Here is a 20,776-nt window from a genome sequence, read left to right as displayed (position 1 = left end):
GTTGATTTGTAGTATTTTTTAATTCTGGGAAACAAGTGGTCCAATATTGATATTCGGCAAACATTAAGTGGGTGAATATTAACTCCTTGTGTTGCGGAAACACAAAATTACATCTATTGCTAGTTATTGGTAACACTTTACTAACACAAATGCAGTCATAACCACTTAATGTATCTTTCTGCTTATTTTAAGGGACAGAGTTTGCATTGTGGTTCAGTTATGGTGTGCTTTACTACTGGTTAATATTCAGTCACTGTCCTAAATATGAATAAGTCAGACAAACACTGTGTATGGACTGTAACTACTTACAGTTTAAACACATAATATAAGGTTGAATTGACATTGCTTAAATAGAACAAATGGAGAAACACTGGTTAGCTTTTTAATGTGAGGTTCTGCTCTTGGCAAAAAAAACAAAAGCTACATGAATGCATCTGCACTCACGAACTTATATTTTCATCGTTTTGACAAGAATCAGACAACAAACCACAGAGAGTAAAGAACTTTATATTTAATGTAAATAGTTTATTTGAACATATTGAAAATCTCATCACCTAATTTAAAAATTGTTACTTTGTTATAAGCACAAACTGCCTAAAATACATTTCTGGTGAACGTCCAAGATAAAAGCATGCTGGTAATATCCAGTTCGAGAAGTTACGCTGCCACAGACAGTGAAGTGCAAAGAAAAGGAGCCGATGGCGTCACATGCTTCAGTGGAGACAATGAACAGAACTACTTTTGATTGTTAGTGTAGCCATTAAGTTGGCGTGTATAAACATCTGCACATCAGAACCTTTTCCAGACTTTCTTTGTTTTTATGCACCTCTGACACCCTAACAGGTAAAGTGCGTGACCCCACTGCCGTCTGCATAACAGTAAAAGATGATCAAACAGACTACTGTAGATTTCTGGCTGAATTTGGCTTAATTAAATATACAAAAATGGGGGGGGGGGAAACTAAGTTAAAATAACATTCAAGCTGTATAGCACAAGGCAAGGAAAACTTCTGTTTAAACAATATGTACAATATTAACCATCTGGTGATGTGAATTAGGTAAAAAAAACAACAAAAAAAACAGTTTGTAGCAAAATATCTGTACATGTAGGAAACTTTTTATGTTGTATACTTTTGTTTTGCCCCGTTTTAAAACACACATTAGATGACGACATAAGCTTAAATGAATCTTTTAAGTGGTTAAATACTATACATTAAAATTACAGTAAAGCGAGTAGACTCGGTGACCTGGAATGTTGTTAACCTGTAAAACGCTCGCAGAAGCACGACGTTTAGTTATGTCCAGTTCTGACAATAAGATCATCCAGTAAAGTTTCGCATCTTGCGTGCAGTTTCTACCCCCAACAGAAAAGGTATTCGGTTTTCTTGCTCTGCATAATTCCTTCCACAAAACCAGCTGTGCAGCTACAGATATGCACAACTTGAAAATAAGTTGTTTTTTAATGGATTAGAAGCTACAAATTCAGCCCTTACTGATCACTCGTAATAAGACGTGACAGAAGAATCAGTATGGAGATACCTGCTATAAACAGAATTCACATTAAACTGGTCTTTATTTACCTTTATAGTTGCTTTAGTACAAATATAGAGTTCATACCACATTAACAGCCCTGTAATAATTTGAGAAACCCTCATGAGATGTAAAAATTTTTTTTAAAAAGTGCAGGTTGAGCATGTTCATGTTGTTAGAGGAGCGGACTAAAGGGCCGTAACAATAATATTTGTAACAGCTAAAAAGAGAACCCGTCCTGTACATTCTACATCTTTCCCCACGTAACGCCATTTCACGTGGCTCTTAAGGCCACCGCATGTCCAGTTTTACACATCTGAAAAATTAAAGCCAGGTCACGTTGTATTGCTCAGAGTGGGATTATTAAGAACAGTCATTAGGCAAACACGGCAACGTGACGTGAAACCACAAAAAAACAACAACAATAAAATTCAGGCACTTGGCTCGTCAAAGGTTTTTAAATCAACCTTTCAGACACTTTAAATTCAGTCCCATACGTGTCCCAGTCCTTCATAGTGAAATGCTGCTAATACTATAGCACAGATGTGGAATATTGAGTATTCTTATGTAATATATATACATAATCATCTCACATGTTGCTACAAACACCTGACTTTCACGCGTCATCCTTCACTCTGCTTCGATCTTTTTGTCACTCCTTACTCTCTTTCTCTCTCTCTCTCTACCCCCCCCAATACCTTTCTCCCTTCCCCCCATCCCCAGCCCTAGCACATGCACTATTCCCTCGTCACATGACTACGTCGCCATTGTTGACCGGCCGCAGGTTCTGATCATCAAAGCGTCTCCTGACACTCCTCCGTACGGCGTCCGCTCTCCTGTAAGGCTGATTCCTCAAATCTGAGATAGAAAAGAAGGGTCGGGGATGGGCATGGATAAAAAGATGGTGTCAGGCGTCTTCATCGGGGTGTTTTGATGAGCTCACATGTTCACAGTGCTGGCAGCCTGTCTTTCAAAGCAGTGTGATGTCTACACAAACAACAGCCAAACAACCTGTCTTTGGTTTTTAAACATGAGACAGTCCACAGAATTTTTTTTTAAAAACCTCTGCCAGAAATCTAGGAAATCTCTCATGCATATTGTGAATGCATGAAAATGTATCTTTTCTCTACAATAAAGCCAAAGCGACAAGTGAGGAGAGTAAGGTTATGTGCTAATCACTACACACAGAAACTTCCTGCTACAAAGGAGCATTAATGAGTACATCGATGAACAGAAGTAGGTCAATGATGAGTGGACTTGAAATGAAAGAAGTATGACAGAAACTGAGGTAATAAAGAGATGCTTGCCAGGTTTGGGGCACATCCACTACAGGGGTGCTACTGGAGGAGTTCCTTACCCTCGAGTAGACATTGGGAAATTTAGTAATATTATTCTTCTTTAGGGCTAGATGAAGAGAAGACAAAATGAAGGTTAAAAATGGAGAAGGAGGCTGACCGGTGCACGTCAGCCAAACAATTCACACTGGCTTTACTAAAAGAGCGCTGCAAGAGCCAAGCGGTGTGGCAGTAGGCTGGATGTAGAAAAGCTAGAGCTGGGTAAGGACACGAGAGAGGACAGAGCTAGAGGTTGTTAACTGTTTCAACTGGCAGAGGAGGGAGTGGAGAGAAGGATAAAAGCTTTTTCTTTCTCCTTGTTACTAGACCCAGACTGCTTTGCAAAGTGGCTACCAGCAAGATGGAAGAGAGCCCATTTCTACCTTTCTGTGCAGCACAACTGTAAACTGAAACAAACACAATTCATCACCACCAAAAAAACAAAACACTGAAGCATGCATGCAGCCAGGGAAAAACACTGACAACCAGTGATTCAAACACCTCAAAACCTTCAGTGAAGCAACCTGGTTGCATGTTAGTAGCACACACAAACTCCTGAAATGCACCAGATGATCTATATGCACACACCATGCAGAATAGCAACGAGCCTGACAGACCACACCGAGTCACTGAGAAGTGACCCAGAGCGGCAAAGCGAGCGTGGCACATGGACTAACTGGGAGAGCAGGGGGTGCAGTAGGAGCAAGCAGCAGGGATGAAGCAATCAGCATGCACACAACTATGAACATGTGATAATGACATGTGATAGTGAACAAACATGAATTTTGAATGAAAACACTCTTTGAAAACACACACAAAAAAAAGCAAGGTATAATGCCACAGACACTTCTACATCATACCTGCTGTGAAGATGATGACCTTAGCTTGTATATTGCAAGATGTAGTGCGACATGTTAATGTCAAAGTGACCCAATTAGAGGCTAAGAAGAGAAAAACTTTTTAAGTATGTTCATAGCTCAGTAATTGTTTTTGAGTCTTGGCCACTAGATGGCAGCAGCCAGCTTAACGGCGTTTCTTTACTTCTCAGCACTCTTAATGTCCAGATTGGAAACTGCTCTCTCTGTGACATTATGGTTTGCTGTATTTGATAAAACAATGATGATCAATGTGGGTGTCACACTCCATGCATTTGTGGAAAGAAAACTGTTACCCCAGCACCTTATGATGGTCAGTGAGGGAGAAAATGTGAACACACGTGGGGTGAGGGAGAATTGTTTTGAAAAACACAAAAAAAAAACAAACAAGAAACACAACACCCGCACTCGGGCGTGTCTCCAGGGCTTGTCACAGTGCACATGCACAGGTCCGAGGTGTGAGAGGTGAGCGTAACTGTTAAAGGAGAATCGTGGGGGGGGGGGAAAGGCATGCAGAGGAGGAAGGAGAGAAGGACACCAAGAAGAGAACTGTTTGTTTCCAGCAACCTTTGAGAAGATAGAGAGTTCTACAAGCTTAGTAATGGTACTCCTCATTGAGAGCGGACTCGCAGAAGAACCGAGAGCCACGCTTGGCTGTGCGGGCGGTAAAGGGCACGGTCTTCAGCACTGCATTGGAAACGACAGGGACAACAGCCAAGACAAAACAAGACAAATACAATGTAAGAAAAGCAGACTCCTACAGGGGTTTAGCACTGGTTAGCACTAAGCAAAATACCCAACAACACCATCTCGATGCAAAGGCGAAGTCTTTTTTTAAAGAAGGTCACAGCGAATTCTACGGCCGAATTCTCCCAAAAACAGATGATATCAAGGTTATACTGTTAAGGAGACATCAGTAACATTTTACTGTTATAGCTCTTTGATAATGAGCCAACTGTCACCACTTTATCTTTAAAGCCTGGGTTGTTACTGTTACAATCCATTAGATGTTTTGTATTTTTATAAAAGTAGCCTGTGTTCTGTAGAAACTATCTAACATTTCTCTTTCAAATGTAATTAAATATAAAAGATAAAACTAAATACTTAAAGTTCATCTTTTATTGCTGCTTCTCAGAACTTCTGTTTGCCAGGGGCAGCCAATCAGTAGAGAGATGGCTTAAAGGGAGGTTGGTGTTAAACTGAACTGAAGAGATTCAATGAGGCCTAGTTTAAGCTATACAAAGACTATAATAAAAGCTACAGAGTGCCTAAAAAATACACTGGAGCTTACTTAGGTACTGAACTGAGTTAATACACTCGGTTGCTCGAGTTTACTCAAGTTTTATCTCCCCTCAGTAAACAAAGGGTGAATTTCATCCCTAAGTTTTTATTGCTGGAGATAGTCATATCCGGGATTGCCTATGTACAGATGGTGTTACAAAGCAAAGACAAAGCAGATAAGCCACGATGAGACACATTTGAGTTGAACAGATTGCCGTCAGTGCATGTTTGGACTAGTCAGGTATTACCTTTGGTTCTCAAGAACCTGACAGTTGAAACTTAAAAGAGCCAAAGTCATTGTGTTAGTTTTGAATCCTTCTGTTAATGACTGCTTTTATAGCAGAAAAGGACCTTCATGCAGGGCACCAAGTGTGTGTGTGAGTGTGGATGTGTGTAAATATGAGTTTAGCCACAGACTGTAGCCACGTGATCCGGGGGACGTTACCCGTAATGATGTCCTCGATCGCTCCGTCTTTGCCTTCGTAGACGTGGCGACTGTCTTTCACCTGTTTCCTTCTGAGCTCCTGGATCAACTCTTGCTGCTGCCTCTTGCTCTTATGGGATGGAGACTGAGGAAGACACAGGCACATAAAAGTGTTACGGCCAGTAAGTAAAATATCTTCGACAAAGGATTCTCCCACTTGTAATTTGTTTCAGCTCAAAAAATGCCTCGGTTCATTCAGGCGTGTGTGTGAGTTAATTGAACCGTTCAAGTCGTATAATCGCCGATTCTGAGTTGATGCGATGTGACTCAGCAGGGCGTAAGACTGCAGAACTAGATACAAGCGCGCCCAGCAGGCAGTCGGCACTCAACTAATCCTGTGATCAAGAGTCTGGAGGAAATTAGGATGAAGCGGAAGGGGAGGAAGTGGAGCTGTCTTACCTTCTGGTCATTGTGATCCTCTGTAGACTCCTGTCCTAGAAAGTAGGGGGTTGGGGATAAGTAGAAAAGGGTAGTTGGAGAGCTGGGAAAGGAGGGTGGGAGGTGGGGTGCTTACCTTCTGGTCTTCCTCCATCATGGCTTCTTGCTCCATAAGTTTTTCCAGCATAATCTGCTCCTGTCTTTTCCTTTGCTCATTGTCCTCCTCCGCTTGCTGAGAAGATTTCACATTCATGTTCAAATTCAATTCAATTAAATGAAGTGAAGACTACTATTTATCATGTGTGTTTTGTCTGTTTCTGTCCAATGTGTGAGACTAATATCCAACTCACCCTGTAGGCCTTAACAAATCGCACAAACACAGGGAAGAAGACTGATGGCGGTGTGGTTTTGGCATTCTCGCCGAAGAATTTCACCACCTCATCAAAAGCATCCTTTAAAAAAAGCAAAAACAAGAGCAAAAGGCACAGATATCTGTCAAATGAAGTAACACAGACTCATTGCCTGCACTGTATGTGGACCAATCACGTTTGCATGCAAATACATGCCCCGGTGTCTGACAGCGAGCCACGAATCACCCTTTTACCTGTGCGATCTTGGCATCATCCTGCAGCTTCTTTAGCTTGCTCTCATTGTGTGCAATGAACTCTTTGAGCATGGTGTTGTGGCCATGCATGCTGTATTCTCTTTTGGTCAGCTCCATGCCTCTCTGCAGCTCCTTAACATCCAGCAGGACGTTCTCCAGCGACACTGTGAACACAGAGAGGTTTAGCTTACATGACACAAACCTGTACATGTAAAGTGTGTAGCATCTTCTAGATCTAAATCACATTGTTCTCCTGTGGGCTGTAGTGCAGTTTGAGCATTTAGATTGTTGTGGCATGAGTTGTCTAGCTTTCTACATTTCTGCCATTTTCTTTCTATTCCCTTACTCTCACAGTCAGATACATGCATGGAGTAGATTATTAACTTCTTCTTCCAACTGCTCCCTTTAGCGGTCGCCACAGTGGATCATCTGACTCCATCTCACCCTAATCCTCCCATCCTCCACTGTCACGCTAACCCTCTGCATGTCCCTCCTTCACTACATCCATGAATCTGCTCTGCGATCTTCCCCTTTCCCTCCTGCCTGGTAGCTCCATCTTCAACATGGTTTGTACTTTATATCCACTCTCCCTCCTCTGCACATGTCCAAACCATCTCAGCCCTGTCCCGTACTCATTTTTAATCTCATCCATCCTGGTGGTCAGTCCCACTGAAAATCTTAACATCTTGCGCTCTGCTTTTGTCAGTGCCACCATCTCCAAACCATACATCACAGCGGGTCTCACTACCATCTTGTAAACCACTCCTTTTACTCATCCTGCCATCCTTCTGACACTCGTTTCCACCTGCTCCACCCTGCCTGCACCCTTCTTCACCTCTCGTGTGCACTGTCTGTTACTTTACATGGTGGACCCCAGATATTTAAACTCATGTACTTTCACTACGTTTACTCCTGCTACACTTGTCTCTATTCTAAATTGTCCATATGTGTGAATCACCCTATCATAGACAGCTGACCTATGCATGGTGCCTTTCACCCTAAAACAGACTACAACTCACATCTGCACAGGTTGGCAACTCACACTGCAATAATCTAGATGGATAAATTGCACCGCCGGCTAGAGAAAGAAATACACAATTAAATTCTGGAGTTTATTCCAAGAGAAACATGATAAGATTCTGTCTGTTTCTCACTGACAGACGCAGTCAGATTATGTGCTGTTCACTTCCGCCCAACTTAACTTCACTGTACGACTCACCTGCTGCAGCTTTCTCCACATAATGCATCTCATTGTAGAAAAGGGAAACTTGTGTGTATTTCTCTCTAACCACATTGGCTATGTAGTGTAATAATGTTTGTTTCCGGTCTGTAGACTTGGTATCAAGTAGCTGCAAAGAAAGAAAAAACAGACATGTTGAAACATTTTCTAAAAGTCTTTAAAGCTTTGCTAAAAGGTAACAAAATGCAACTTACCAAGTCTAAACTCTGCAGCTTGAATCCATACACAGCTCCTCTTTTGCTGCTGTTCATGTAGTTTCCAAGAGCTAAGATAATCTGCAGGACAGGAGCAAACAAGAATGAAAAAGGAAACCACGCATGCATTTGACACGATGGGTCATAAGGGACGCAAATGGTTCCGTTACCTCTAAAATCTTCTTCAGTTTCTGTGATGACTTGATGGACACAGATGCTGCAATGACTGCATGCAGTTGCTGTGGGTGAGAATGAGACATCAAATCCAGCACAGCGCTGTTGCTTTCTAAGGTTGCAGCATAAAAACATTAAGAATGACAACGTAGCGTCGTTATTCACCGGTGTAAGCATCTGCACGCTTTCGGCGAAGTTGCCGATGAAGGCCATGATGGTCATCTTCTGCATGAGCCTCTCGATCTTACTGAACTGCATCATGAAGCGGTCCTCATCCGTCAAGCTTTCGAGAGGCTTGCGCTCCTTCTCGAACTGTCGCAGGACTTTAATCTCGTTCTCCGTGGGCTGGAAGCGCATTAGACACTCCACGAAGTCCACCGGCAGAGTCCGTAAATCAAACCTGGACGATGAGGAGACACAAGGACACGTGTTATGAACCATTAGTCTATTTTATAAGAAAAACAGGCATACAGCTATGTGAGTTTAGGAAAACAGACTGCATGCAGGAACACCAGTTGAAGGCTTACAGTTGAATGGCTTTGCAGATCTCCTCGGGTGTCTTGCCCACTTTCCTCAGCGTGATGGCCAGGTTCTTTGCCCTGTTGGAGTCCAGCAAAGTCACCTTGTTGGGTCCCTTCTGGATGACCTTCTGCTTGCTTGCAGTGAGGTCGATGGGCGGGCCCTGGGCTTTCGTCTTAAACATCTCCTCGAACTCATCAACATTCAGGTCCTAAAAAGCAACAGCAGTCAATTCATGATTCATTTTCCTGGGATATAGGCAGGAAACGGATGCGTAACCTCTGAATCAGCGGAGAGCTTTACCTCCAGTATCCTCTCATCATCAATCTCATTGAAAACAGTCCCGTTGATCTGGTTTGGTTTCAGGGCCACCCAGTTGAAGACGGGCATACGGAACTTGGTCTTTATGGGTTTCTTGATCTTAACAGCTTAAACAGAATACAGACAAGTTAGCACAGGGTGTCTATCTGCAATCAACAGTTCACATAAGCATGCAGGTGAAAGGGTAGACAAGTACCTGGGACTGGTAACACACATGGATATGACTCTCTGGGTAGCTAGATGCCATATCTGTTTAATCTCTAAAAACAAAGTCCCACTTTGTGTTATTTACATGAACTAAATGCTTTCTGTAAGCCCTTCAAAATAAAACAGAAACTACGCTGCCTTCAGTGCCTTGTATGTATTTTTTCCCCAAATAGAGCAAAGCTTCTTAGCCTTTGGCTGGACAGTAAAGGCCAAAGGGGATCGGTGTACCTGTTAAGTAAACGGTGTATGCGGTAAGCCTGATGACAAACTATTTATTGGACAGATTATAGCTATTTGTAGCCACCACTGCTGCTTCATTGAAGCTGAACATTGACATGGTGCCCTGATTCCCCACACGGACAAGGTGTCAGCAGGGACAAATAAGATAAGGCTGTCATGGGAAAGGTAAACAGCATTCCAGTATGCACGGCGCCTATCGCTTTAATCATCTGCATGCCACAGCAGGTCACTGTGCCTCAGCATGCACTCAACTCTTTCTGATGTTGCCAGATTTCATTCAAATAAACACTTAAACAAACACTGGAGTAATACTGCAGAAATGTGGAGATTGCAGTGTTTTTCAAGGGAAAACTAGTTGGGGATGTGTTGCTTTATATAGCATGTTGGCAAGCGCACGTTAATGAAAATGGTGAAAGAAGACAGAAAGTGTTTGAGAAACGTGAAAATACAGCATGAATACAGCAAAGAGATTTGTGTTTTTAACTGGGGAAGTGAAATGTGGGACACTAGAGGGGACGGGTGGGGACAAAACAGCAAACACGACAAGCATAACCTACAGAAGAGTTTGATGGGTCCCTCTGGTCGGCAAAAAAAGGAAACAATTATAAGACAAATAAAAAGGAGGGTTAGTGAGAATTAATGCACATCTCAAATCACACAGTGCAGTATAGAATCTGCTCTCCGAGGGGGAAATATTTACCCCCATCTACATACAGTAAGAGCTGATTAGTGACAGAACATAGTCATCAAGTCACACAAGGGTCACTTATCAATACTAATCCACTGAGCAGAGCAATCCTAGTAAAATAAGTCTGAACGTGTATTGTGGTGTTCTACTCAACACAGATGGGAAACAAAATATATAATAAATATGTTCCTGTCTTTCTATTTATCTGATTGCCGTTTTTTAATATTCTGTTTGAGCCCACCAACTAAAATGAGGCCAATCAGTGGCTACTGTCTAACTCAGTACATCACAAACTGGCAGCAGCTCTACAGTAAAAAGCCTCCCAGCAGTATCTCTGGAGTTAGATGGTCCTTTCAGCTGCTTGTTTATCTCCCAAGAGGTCACCACAGCAGACGATTTGGCGTGTTTAGTCTTACGCCAGATGCCCTTCCTGACATAACTCTTGACCACAATGTAAGAGTGACACTGCTAAAAGTAATACTTATTAAGAAAAGGAGTTTTACAGGAGAATCGGTACAAAACCCCCCACATTTTTATGCAAAGGAGACACATCGGTAACAGGATTGTTAAGATCATACGGAGCTGAAGAATTCAGCCAGTCCTAGGAAACACTTGTAAGTGACTGGTAATAAAAAAATGTTAAAAAACTGGCACAAAGTAAGAGGCAAAAGTTCCTTTAGGGCTAAAATACATCTTTAAGCAACCAAAGTTTTCCCACTTGCTAAATTGTTCAAACTTGCTGTGGTTTTTCTTTGCATTTAAAGTAATCGCCATATGACTCCATATGCAGTGATTTCTGTGCACTTTATGAATCGCAGGGGGAGGTTTTGATTAAAAAGTACCTCAGAGCAGCTCATTAAACAAAAAAGAAAAAATGAACCAGCTGATTTTTGGGGAGACAGTGAGCTAAATCTAAAGCTCAAAACTTTAATGTCACAACCTGAGTCAAGCCTGACACCAGAGTTTGACGAAACCTTGGTTTTATTTTTAAAAAATTCTTAATAATCTCAGCTAAAAGATGAACTACTTATCTCCCAGAAAGCACGAAGGCAAGAAGTGGTGTCGCCTCAAAAGCCAACCTCAGGCTCGCCTTTACCCAAACTCCCTCACCCATTAATTAGCAATTAAGCCGCAGTGACACCCTGAGACTCCTGCGCGGCCACTGCAAGGCGAGTAGAGGTTGCAGAGGATTGCAAACCGTGAACTATGAATTGAAGCTAGCTTGTTTGAGTCTGTATGAAAGTGAACACTGAACACAAGGTCTTTACTGTGAAGCAGCGGCAACATGTATCAGATAGCCTCAAGGTAAACTAGAAGCAGCTGAGTACATTAGCCGCTGTTATGTAATATCCAGAAGTTTGTGTGTACAGCAGCAAACCTGTACTAAAGCAAATCAAAAGCAGTGCTAAAGCAGAGCCACATAAACATCACCTCTTGTATTATCCTATATGAACAAATTGTGCATAATCCCTATTCTACACATTTTCACAATGCATTAAAGAACATTGACTCAGTTGATTTGATGACCTTACCTGCTAACCCAGAGTTCATGATAACGGTGGGAGTCCCACAGCCGGGCAGTGGGGGGGCCACTGGAGGAGGCGGAGGAGGGAGAGGGGCTGACGTCTCTGTAGGCATTCCTGGGGGTGGCGGGGGAGGCGGAGGGGGTGGTGGCGGAGGCGGGGGAGCTGCTGCTGGAATTGTTGACGTTGGTCCGTTTGACACTGGGAGAGGGGTAAGAAAAACAGTTCAGGCTGACCCGCTGTTATCAGCTCGGTTTTCTCCAACTAATAATTCTGAGCTAATGTTAAACTTACGTGTGCCGTTCATCGGAAGCGGCGGGGGCGGAGGAGGCGGTGGAGGTGGAACAGGTGTGCCCGCCGTAAGTGCAACATGGTTTGGACTGATGGCTACACCGTTTCCGCCGATCACGGCGCCCGGCGAGCCCTCCGTAGCGGAGGGCGGCGACGTTAGGATTGAGATGTCTCCGTCTCCTTTCTTGTGGATCTTGATGGTGCCCTGCTTCTCCAGCTCGTGGATCTTCTTCTCGAGTTTACTTTGTCGCTGGATGGCCTCGTCCTTCTCCTTCAGCATCTGTCGCAGCGAGTGCACCTGCGAGCTGGCATCTTTATAGACTTCCTGTGTGGTACAGGGAAGCAGAAAAAAGGAACATATGAGAAGAACAGAAAAATACGTGTGGCGATATTTTACATTTTCTCTACCATTAGCTTAACTAGCTATCACCAAGTTGAAGAACTGATGTCAAGGTAGAGAAAGCGGCTCTGACCCTGATGGATTCCAGCTCTTTGTTCCTTTGCATCAGCTGCTTCTCCAGCTCTACAATTTTGGCCATGGCCTCATTCTCCATGTCCTGCAGCTTCTCTGTCATCTATGGGAACAGTATCAGGAAGAAAAGATTGCAGAGTGATGTGAACTAACTGAAGAGACACCATTCGAATCAACATGTTAGCACAGAAATATACTGAGGCACTACGAGGGTTTCATATTTTCATGTATCTGGATTAAAAATGATCTGTCAGGGCCTAAAAGTTCTGCATTTTTCAAAAAAAAACCAAAACTTTGCACCATATCAAGTTGCTATTCCATCAACTTCCTATTGTTAATATTCAGACTGCTGCAAGAGAAATAAGATCAAAACGGCAACTTCGCCTCAAGTCAAAGAGTACAACCAACACTAGAGGGTTCTCACATGTGATATGTTCTCCTCCAGCTCCTCCACCCGCTCCAGGGCAGCATTTTTGGTCTCTGCATCCTCCAGCAGCGCTCCCACATCAAACACATTATCCAAGTAAGCCTGGATCTGGACCTGCAGCTTATCACTCTCTGTGTGCTTTAGTTTCTGCAGAGCAGATACAACAAGTTAGGGAAGAGGAGCTGTAGTTTGATTTCAGCTCACAGCATTGGGATAACATTGATCTTTCTGCAGAAAGTCAGGAGACAAAGAACTACAAAGCTGACCACTGTTTCTGAAGTAATGGAAAAGCCATTATTGACAGTGGTTGCTGTCTCAGGAGCACTGTAATGACAGCCTATCCTCTGGACTGTGAGTGTTCAGAAGAATGTCTGTCTAGCCATTTTCCTGCAGCACTATGTCTCAACTCACATCTAAGTAGTCGTCCAAACACAGCTTGGTGAAGTCGTACTGTAGATGAACCCTGAAGTTCATGTCCTCCACTGAGTGCACGACGATGTTGATGAACTGCATGCACGCCACCTGGGGAATGGCAGGTAGGAACGGTTAGCAAGAGAGAGAGTTCACTGCATATGCATTTTCTATATTACACTGTTTATAGGACTGTAAAACACCTTTATAGATCAGTGTGCAACAAATTTGTGTTTTTATACAGCAGTTTGCTACTTCCACGATTTGGTTTTTATGCTCATATATAATATATGTTGCCTTTTATTATGTCTCGGGTATATAAATCCTTATTATTTTGCTTGCTTAGCTGGCAGGGTAGCTTATCTGGCAGATTAAAAGGATCTGAAAAAACAAATGAACAAAAGCTGCCAGTTCAACACTACTATGGGAGCTTGCATAAACAGATCAAGGGGGATCTACTCACAGTTTCTAATGCACACACGCGCGCTTCCCAACGCTAAAATGGGCTTCATGAACATCCTACAACAAGCTCAGCTGCCCCAGTGTGAGAAAGCAGCTTTTGGCAAAGTCTGTTCACTTCAGAGCTGCTGTCAGGTGACGACTGCCTATCGGGAGGACTGCAAGGGAAACTTGTTCAAAGTGAAGCACTATTCAAGCACAGCCTCTGTTGGTTTTCACTCAGATTAATTAGAATGGATTCACAGAGGTGTGACGTATAAAATCAAGCATAAGGTGGCATGTCCATCGATGTTCTTAAGTCTTTTCTGTCAGATTAATTAACACTGCTGAGCCTTGAAAAAACCGAAGGTCTTTGCTTAGGGATCCTCAGGTTTGATCCACTGCAACACACATCTGTAGCTTATGCAGTGACCTTGCACAGAAACTGATAGTACTGCATATCACAAAACTGGAGGAATAGTTTGTTAATTTTTTACACTGAACTCCTGCTCTACCTCCTGGTAGAGGCAGGGGAGGTCATCTACCAATCAAAAGGTTGGTGGTTTAATTTGCATGTCAAAGTAATCTTGAGGAAGATACCAGACACTGAGCTGCTCTTGATGTGTTCACTGAGTGCGAATGTGTGTGTGAATGCTAAAAAGAAAAGAATCGGACGTAGAAAACAGTTGTATAAAGAGCTCATTTAGGTACAAGTATGTTTACCATTTAAGTTCGATTGGGGTTTAGACAGGTATATGAGGACCTGTTTCTAACCTCTTCTGCCCACACATTACAGTTCACATCATTTTCTCTGAACTTTTGACACTGAAAAATCATTCGGCTTCACAGAAAGGGTTTTCGGGGATTGCAGCACAATTAACAGTCATCACAACTGTGCGTAAGCTGACCATGAAGTCAATGTTGTTGTCCTCATTCTTGAAGTACTCCATTAGCTTCTCGAATCGCTGCTCCTCCATACACACCTGCAAAGAAAACCACACATTAATTTACTTCATTTGTTTTAGACCAGCTGGAGAAACAAAGCCAGGGATTTAGCCAGGAATTGCACCTCATAGACTTATTAATCATGTGTCAATATGTGGTAAAAACTACTGATGTAAGCTGCAAAATACTTTACAGCTTCCTATGATCTCAGAGAGAGCTGTTTTCAAAGCGATAATTAATAAGATACGTTTTTATGAAGTGCTGCAGGATCATTCTTTTATTTTATTTCAGCTACGGTTTGCACCGTGCATCTGTTTTCAATGTTACTCGCAGTATGTTAAAGCGTGTTTAGAGTGGAATTTGGGAGATAAAAAAGAGGGAGTAGAGAGATGCTGTGCAGTTCAGGGAGTTCATGTGGATGTCAATGAGGTAGACAGAGGATGATAAAGAATTGAGAAGGAAGGGAAGGAGGAAAAAAAGAGGGATGCAATGCTGTGAGCTTTAGCCTGCAGCCCCCATCATTCAGCAACATATCTAAGTTACTCAGAAAAATAGATCTCGCATTATGGTCGACAGTGTCACTTTTCATCTAAAAGGAAAAAAAAGAAAAGAACAACTAAACCCTGCCTCCACCAGAATAGAAAAACATGCTGCCGTGCTTCCTGCACTCACATTATCCAAATGCTTTCTCAAACTTCGTCTCATTAGACGGGCAACGCTCTCTCTATGCCTTAATCTCCCATTAATGCCAGTGCCGCTGAGAGCAACGCTCAATATTTCATTCCGGGAGTGTAAATATTACATTAACTGCAGTCAGCCCATGTTTGCGGGCCGTATGCTACAAAATGGGGCTGCTGTTAGCGCTCTCTCCATCACAAACCTCCCACTTCTTTCTCCAGAAGCCAGAATGCCTCATCCAGACAGGCAGAGGTCAGGCAGGGCTATCTGTTACAACTAACTCACTGCTTTTCTGAGCTTTGAAGCTACTGCCAAATCCAGTTAACACGCATATAACTGTTATCACTTGCGGCTGTGTGTGTCGTCCTATGCGACGCAGCTAAACTGGTGTCTGTAATCTGTTGACTAACAGAATTAATTCCTAGACGCTATCCCTTTGAAGCAACGAGGAATACGCCGGCCTCACAACTGCCAGACGAGCATTCCTCCAGGGCTGAGTCACTGTTTGAAGCAAAATGTAATGACATATTCGTCTCCTCCGAACCATCTTTGCAGCTCGTACCTCCTTAAAGTTGTCGAACGCAGAGAGAATAATTTCGTGGCCTCCTCTCACGAGGCAAACCGCCGCCAGGAGCTCCAAGACCAGAGCTTTGGTTCTGAAAAACAGGGAGAAAATGATGTCAGGAATAATTAATGAATGAACAGAAAAGCAGGAGATAATCGCAGAGGAAACAAAGCGGAAAACTGTGTAATTTAGGATCATCTCGCTACTGAAACGTCTGCATAGGACAGATCATAAACAGCAACCACTGTCACAGCGAAACAAATTTTCATTGTGTATTCATTGGTTTAACCTCTTGAGAGTCAAAAGCCCAGAGTTAAAGGGGGGTTAAAGGCCAGGTATAAAAATGAATACTTCTTGGCCTGATTCATGTGAGTTTATTAAAGTGCATAGACACTGAAAGTGCCGGCTCATCCCGTCTCCAGTTCATTCACGCGGGATTTCTATGTCTGGATGAGATGAAATGTGACAGGTGATGCGAAGTGGTTCCACATCCACTTTTGAGAAAATCCTTAAACCCTGGGGCATGAAGTGAAAACACGACCACACACACACACAGAGTGCTCCTCGTAGCCGTCTCAGTGAGCAGCTGCCAGTGTGGTGGACTGTGCCAGCGGTGCCTTGACCCGTCTGTCAAGATGAATGTGCCCCTGAGCAACAAGGGCTCCCACTCTCAGACTGTGCAGGTGCACAAAATCTAGCGTTTGTGCTTTTATGGATGTGGGTCCAAGTTGGTAAAACATAAAACCCATCTTATTGAATCTTTTATCCAGCAGCTCTTTTTTTATTTGAAAAAAGAAACTTGAGATTTTGTTCTTTATTTACCTACCTTTTCATTTTTGGTTCCTTTTTTGTTTTTGTTTTTCAACCTTTGGTCGAACTTACCTCGGGTTTTTGTTGTTGAGGCTTAGTGCAATTTCATTCACAGCATGAGGGTGTGACATGACCATGTTGAAGCCATACTGGAAGATGAAAGACAGAGACAAAGCAGTTCATTAACAGAGAAGATGAGACACAGAATAAGCAAGATGGGACTTGTAATAATAAAAACAACTTAGAAAACTGAATTTAGCTTAACAAAATGTGGCTCAGCTCAGAGAGACGTGCAGTCTGTGTGGACTGGATGGTCCCTGTAGAGGCCTTGGGGGCTGACCTGGTAGTTCATGATAGCACGCAGGCACATGATGCAGACGTGGACATCATCTTTTTTGCAGACCAGTCTGGAGTTTTTCAGCGTTCTCCGGCTGGGCAATGTGTTGAAACTAATAAATAAAGATCAGAAGTCAGTATTAAAGGGAATAAAGCTACAGAATAAAATGTTAAGCCTATGTGACTGAACAAAAGAGTTCACAAGAACTGGATAAACAAGATAACAGATGCCATTTGTAAACAAGCCCTCATTGCACACCATCTTCTGCACATAATGATGCTGTTAAACTGCCAGGGCACCTTATATTAACACACACAAAGGCCATAAAATCTACAACCGAGCACAGGGCAACCGGATGCCTTCTTTCAATTGTTTCAACAGACCTTCATGGAGATATCACTTACAGCTAACACCACAGCAGCCAGTCATTTGCATGCAGCGCAGTGATTGTGCAGCTTTATCTGGACAAAAACAAGGCCTCTGCTCCTGGTGCAGCTCCCACACTAAAACAGAAATGCTGGAGCAGCAGTCTAACTGAATAATATGCAAAAAGAGTCGGAGAAAAGGAGTTCATTTTCAGACTTTTATCACGAGGTACAATTACCAAACCCAAGTTCTGGGGAAAAATGTGTCTTCGGGCTACTGACAGACATGCCAATTCGTGTCATCACCCATGCCTGTAGGCGTGACTTCTCTGTGAGTCAAAACACAGTGTGTGAGTGTGCATGTGTGTTTGTCTGAAAAGGAACGGAGCTTTCAAGGGAGAGGCAGCGGTTTGAGGATGAAGACGGCTCTAAATTAGCAGTAAAATGAGCTAGATTTTTTTCCTGCTTACACAAGTATCCACATTTGCTATGCGAGCATTACTGCATATTGCATTAAGTAAAGTGCAGCATTAAAATAAATAAATAAACAAATGAAGTAGATAAACAAGCCTTTTCCTGACAGAACAGGAGCACCTGCTTCAAACTGCAGAAATAACCTTCCATCCAGGAGTTTTTCCACTCCTGATTAGGCAACATCCAGGAAATGACTAATCAGCGCTTTGTAATCTCAAACCAGTGAATAGATACATTATTATGTAACACCAACAACATGAAGGAGAAGTTTGAGAGAAAAAGCACAAAGAAGAAGGGAGACAAGGAAAGAAAAATAGAAAAATAGGAAGGTAGGACGATAATGAAAAGAAGGTAGAAGAGATACAGAAGAAACAGAAGAAGACGGAGGAGGAGAAGAACAAGGAGGAAGAAGAAGAACACGAGTATGGCGATCAAGGAGGAGAACGTGAAGGAACAAGAAAGAAGATGAAGAAGGAGGGGAAAGGGAGAAGAAAGATGAGACAAAGAATGAGAAGAAGCAAAAAATAGAGGAGAAGAAGAACAAGGAAGTAAATGAAGCAGAGGTAGAAGAACAAGAAAAAGCAGAAGAATGGGAAGAAGGAAAAGGAGACACAGAGTGAAGCAAATGTAACACCAAAAAATCCTAAATGTAATTTAAATAACAGAACATCAATCACTAAACTCTATTTACAAGCTATCAATAACAGCTCTAACACGGCTACATGTGACTAGCTAACGCTTCAGACATACCGTCTTAATTGAGAACACTTTGGACAGCTCAGTGCACTCGGTGTCCTTCAAATTGGCAGTTTCAAGAAGACATATAGATAAGACTTAATGTGGGATCTAACAGTTTCTCTGTATTTATCAGTCTACTTCAAAGCCAGTCTAAAAAGCATAAGGGAAAATAATCTGTATAATGGACAAAATCGATATTATTAGGAATTATAAAACCACTTAGGCCAAAGCAAAAGATTCATAATTCATTTGCCATTTAAAAAAATATAGAAAACAGAAAAAAGCAACCAAAATACAGAAGCTTGTTAGAAGCTACTTATTCTACTCATACTGGTTGTAGCCTAGTGCTGAGCTTTTAATGGTTGTTGTAGAAACTAGGCTAACGTCTGCACAGAATGGCATTTAGGGAGCCACACAAGCAGCACACAGACACACAGGCAGGAACAATGAGTGCAGTAAAATCCATTTGCTCCAAGGAAAGGAGAATTCAGTCACAAGTGCAGGGGGGGTGGGCAAGCAGTACAAATAATTCACATCCCCAACACAGACAGCGGGACAAATAAACTGGGCAGCTCTACCAGGGAGGTATAAAGTACAATGAGGCCGGGGATTGTGCGTGGACATCCATGTGTGTCTCTGCTCGTAGCATTATAAGTGTGTTTGTTTCTCTAGAAGGGACGGGGATGCTGGGGTTACAGCCGAAGAAAGCTCACTCTGAGCCAGCAGAGCGAAACTGAGACCTGCCTGCTGTCGAAGACTGGCAGACAAAAGAGCAGATGACTATAGGAGGGTGGGGGGGGCATTAGGACAGAACAGAAAAGACAGTCAGCCAAGAGTGATGTCACATCTGGGGCCAGCAGATGTGTAAGTGAGGTGACATGGCATGGGAGGGTGAAGTTATTTATGGGACAATATTGATATTTGACAGTCATTTAAATATCAGTAAAGCATGGATGAAATATGTGCAAGTAACAATAAAACGAGACCTCATCATGTGGTCTGTCTACAACTTCCACATTTAGCAAATTAGCATCTAAATTCCTGGTGAAGAATGTGCAAAAGCCAAAACACCAAGTCAGTTTGTCTGGTCTGCGTTTCTTCCATTGCATCTATTTACATATTTATCAAGAAAACACCGCTACTTTGTGACACCACACAACAGGAAAAACAACAAAAAGTGGCTGACTTGATTATCATTTAAGGATCTCGTATTAAAAAGACATGTGCTTCCATGAATCAATAGTGCTCTTTGTGTGCAGTGTGTTCAAGTTAACCTCTTCAAACTAAAGGATTAGAGGCCACAGAAGTCAGCAGGAGTGCTGTACCAAAACATTAATGGAATGATGGGAAAGATTAGAGAAATAATGCACAAATGAACAGGATTTATGCACCTATGCTGGCATGGGTTTATAAATAAACTGATCTGAAATCCTCTACACACTGGATTTTGAGTGAAAAGGTCTGTTTGGTGTTTATAAAAACCTAAACAATAAAACCTGACGAAAACCTAGTTCCATAAGAAGATCTGTCACAGAAATTACTGTTACTCATGTAATCACAGATTATCACAGTCAAAAAATCCAGGCAAATGGTACTTCCCCCCTGCTCATATCTTAAGCCATTTAAAGACTTAGACCTCATGACTACACAAAGGACGTGGCTGAGGCATCATATGAAATGTGTGAGTTCTCAAAATAATCACGATTCCCTTGGCTAGTCATTTCGTCAGCCAGAGAGGGCAGTTCGTGTGTGTGCTGTACCGTAACGTGGAATGTCGCCCGACTCGGGTGATACCGTTCCCAGTGATGGGAGACGGTAGGGTGCTTCCTCCATGGAGGTCTTCTATAGAGCGGCTCCAGGGCTTAGACTTATCCATCGCAGCCTCTGGGTTGTTCTCCAGGCACTCGCCATCGAAACTGTTGTAACAAGGAACATCTGCATTTACTCGGATTGCTTTACATCTGATGCTGTTTACAGGCTGTGAATAACAGGTCGTCTAATTTATAAGACTGCAATGCCAATGCAATGCAATCAATCTGAATCAGTCTGTGCCGATAAGTGCAAGTTCTCTGCAAAGCATCTGTTAGCAATAATGACTCAACTTAACTGGCTGCCAACTAGTTGTATTCTGGTTGTTCCTGTGTCATTTTGTAGTTAAACACCATCCTGTAGCAGCTAAGTCATTTGGGGAGGAATTTTTGCTTCGAAATTACAAGGTTATGGCTGGACTCTGA

General features: G+C 42.6%; 1 protein-coding gene across 9 annotated transcripts in view; it reads right to left on the bottom strand.

The window, feature by feature from the left end:
• Positions 1-491: 491 nt before the first annotated feature.
• The window catches only part of fmnl2a (formin-like 2a), a 51,174-nt gene continuing 30,889 nt past the window's right edge, over positions 492-20,776 (bottom strand). Inside the window, exons 6-28 of one of the 9 annotated variants that reach the window (XM_005723374.1) lie at positions 20,303-20,458; positions 16,969-17,077; positions 16,701-16,777; positions 15,816-15,909; positions 14,539-14,613; positions 13,193-13,303; positions 12,779-12,928; positions 12,356-12,457; positions 11,886-12,207; positions 11,601-11,792; positions 9,938-9,958; positions 8,916-9,040; positions 8,621-8,823; positions 8,259-8,493; positions 8,090-8,158; positions 7,920-8,000; positions 7,705-7,834; positions 6,486-6,649; positions 6,232-6,333; positions 6,018-6,113; positions 5,465-5,588; positions 2,837-2,933; positions 2,329-2,387 (exon numbers count right to left, since the gene is read on the bottom strand). In XM_005723374.1, the coding sequence (XP_005723431.1) occupies position 2,387; positions 2,837-2,933; positions 5,465-5,588; positions 6,018-6,113; positions 6,232-6,333; positions 6,486-6,649; positions 7,705-7,834; positions 7,920-8,000; positions 8,090-8,158; positions 8,259-8,493; positions 8,621-8,823; positions 8,916-9,040; positions 9,938-9,958; positions 11,601-11,792; positions 11,886-12,207; positions 12,356-12,457; positions 12,779-12,928; positions 13,193-13,303; positions 14,539-14,613; positions 15,816-15,909; positions 16,701-16,777; positions 16,969-17,077; positions 20,303-20,458 (2,836 nt within the window). In that variant the 3' untranslated portion in view covers positions 2,329-2,386. Of the gene's footprint in view, positions 2,388-2,411; positions 2,934-4,305; positions 4,426-5,464; positions 5,589-6,017; positions 6,114-6,231; positions 6,334-6,485; positions 6,650-7,704; positions 7,835-7,919; positions 8,001-8,089; positions 8,159-8,258; positions 8,494-8,620; positions 8,824-8,915; positions 9,041-9,937; positions 9,959-11,600; positions 11,793-11,885; positions 12,208-12,355; positions 12,458-12,778; positions 12,929-13,192; positions 13,304-14,538; positions 14,614-15,815; positions 15,910-16,700; positions 16,778-16,968; positions 17,078-18,554; positions 19,217-20,302; positions 20,459-20,776 lie in introns of those variants that run through there. The other 8 variants (XM_005723375.1, XM_005723379.2, XM_005723373.1 and 5 more) reach the window with 8 other exon arrangements.

Source organism: Pundamilia nyererei, unplaced genomic scaffold, assembly GCF_000239375.1.
Source record: "Pundamilia nyererei isolate P.nyererei 1_Seehausen unplaced genomic scaffold, PunNye1.0 scaffold00009, whole genome shotgun sequence".
Classification (NCBI taxonomy): Eukaryota; Metazoa; Chordata; class Actinopteri; order Cichliformes; family Cichlidae; genus Pundamilia; species Pundamilia nyererei.
Note: the sequence above shows the minus strand (reverse complement) of the source record. Positions and strands in the feature narration are given on the sequence as shown.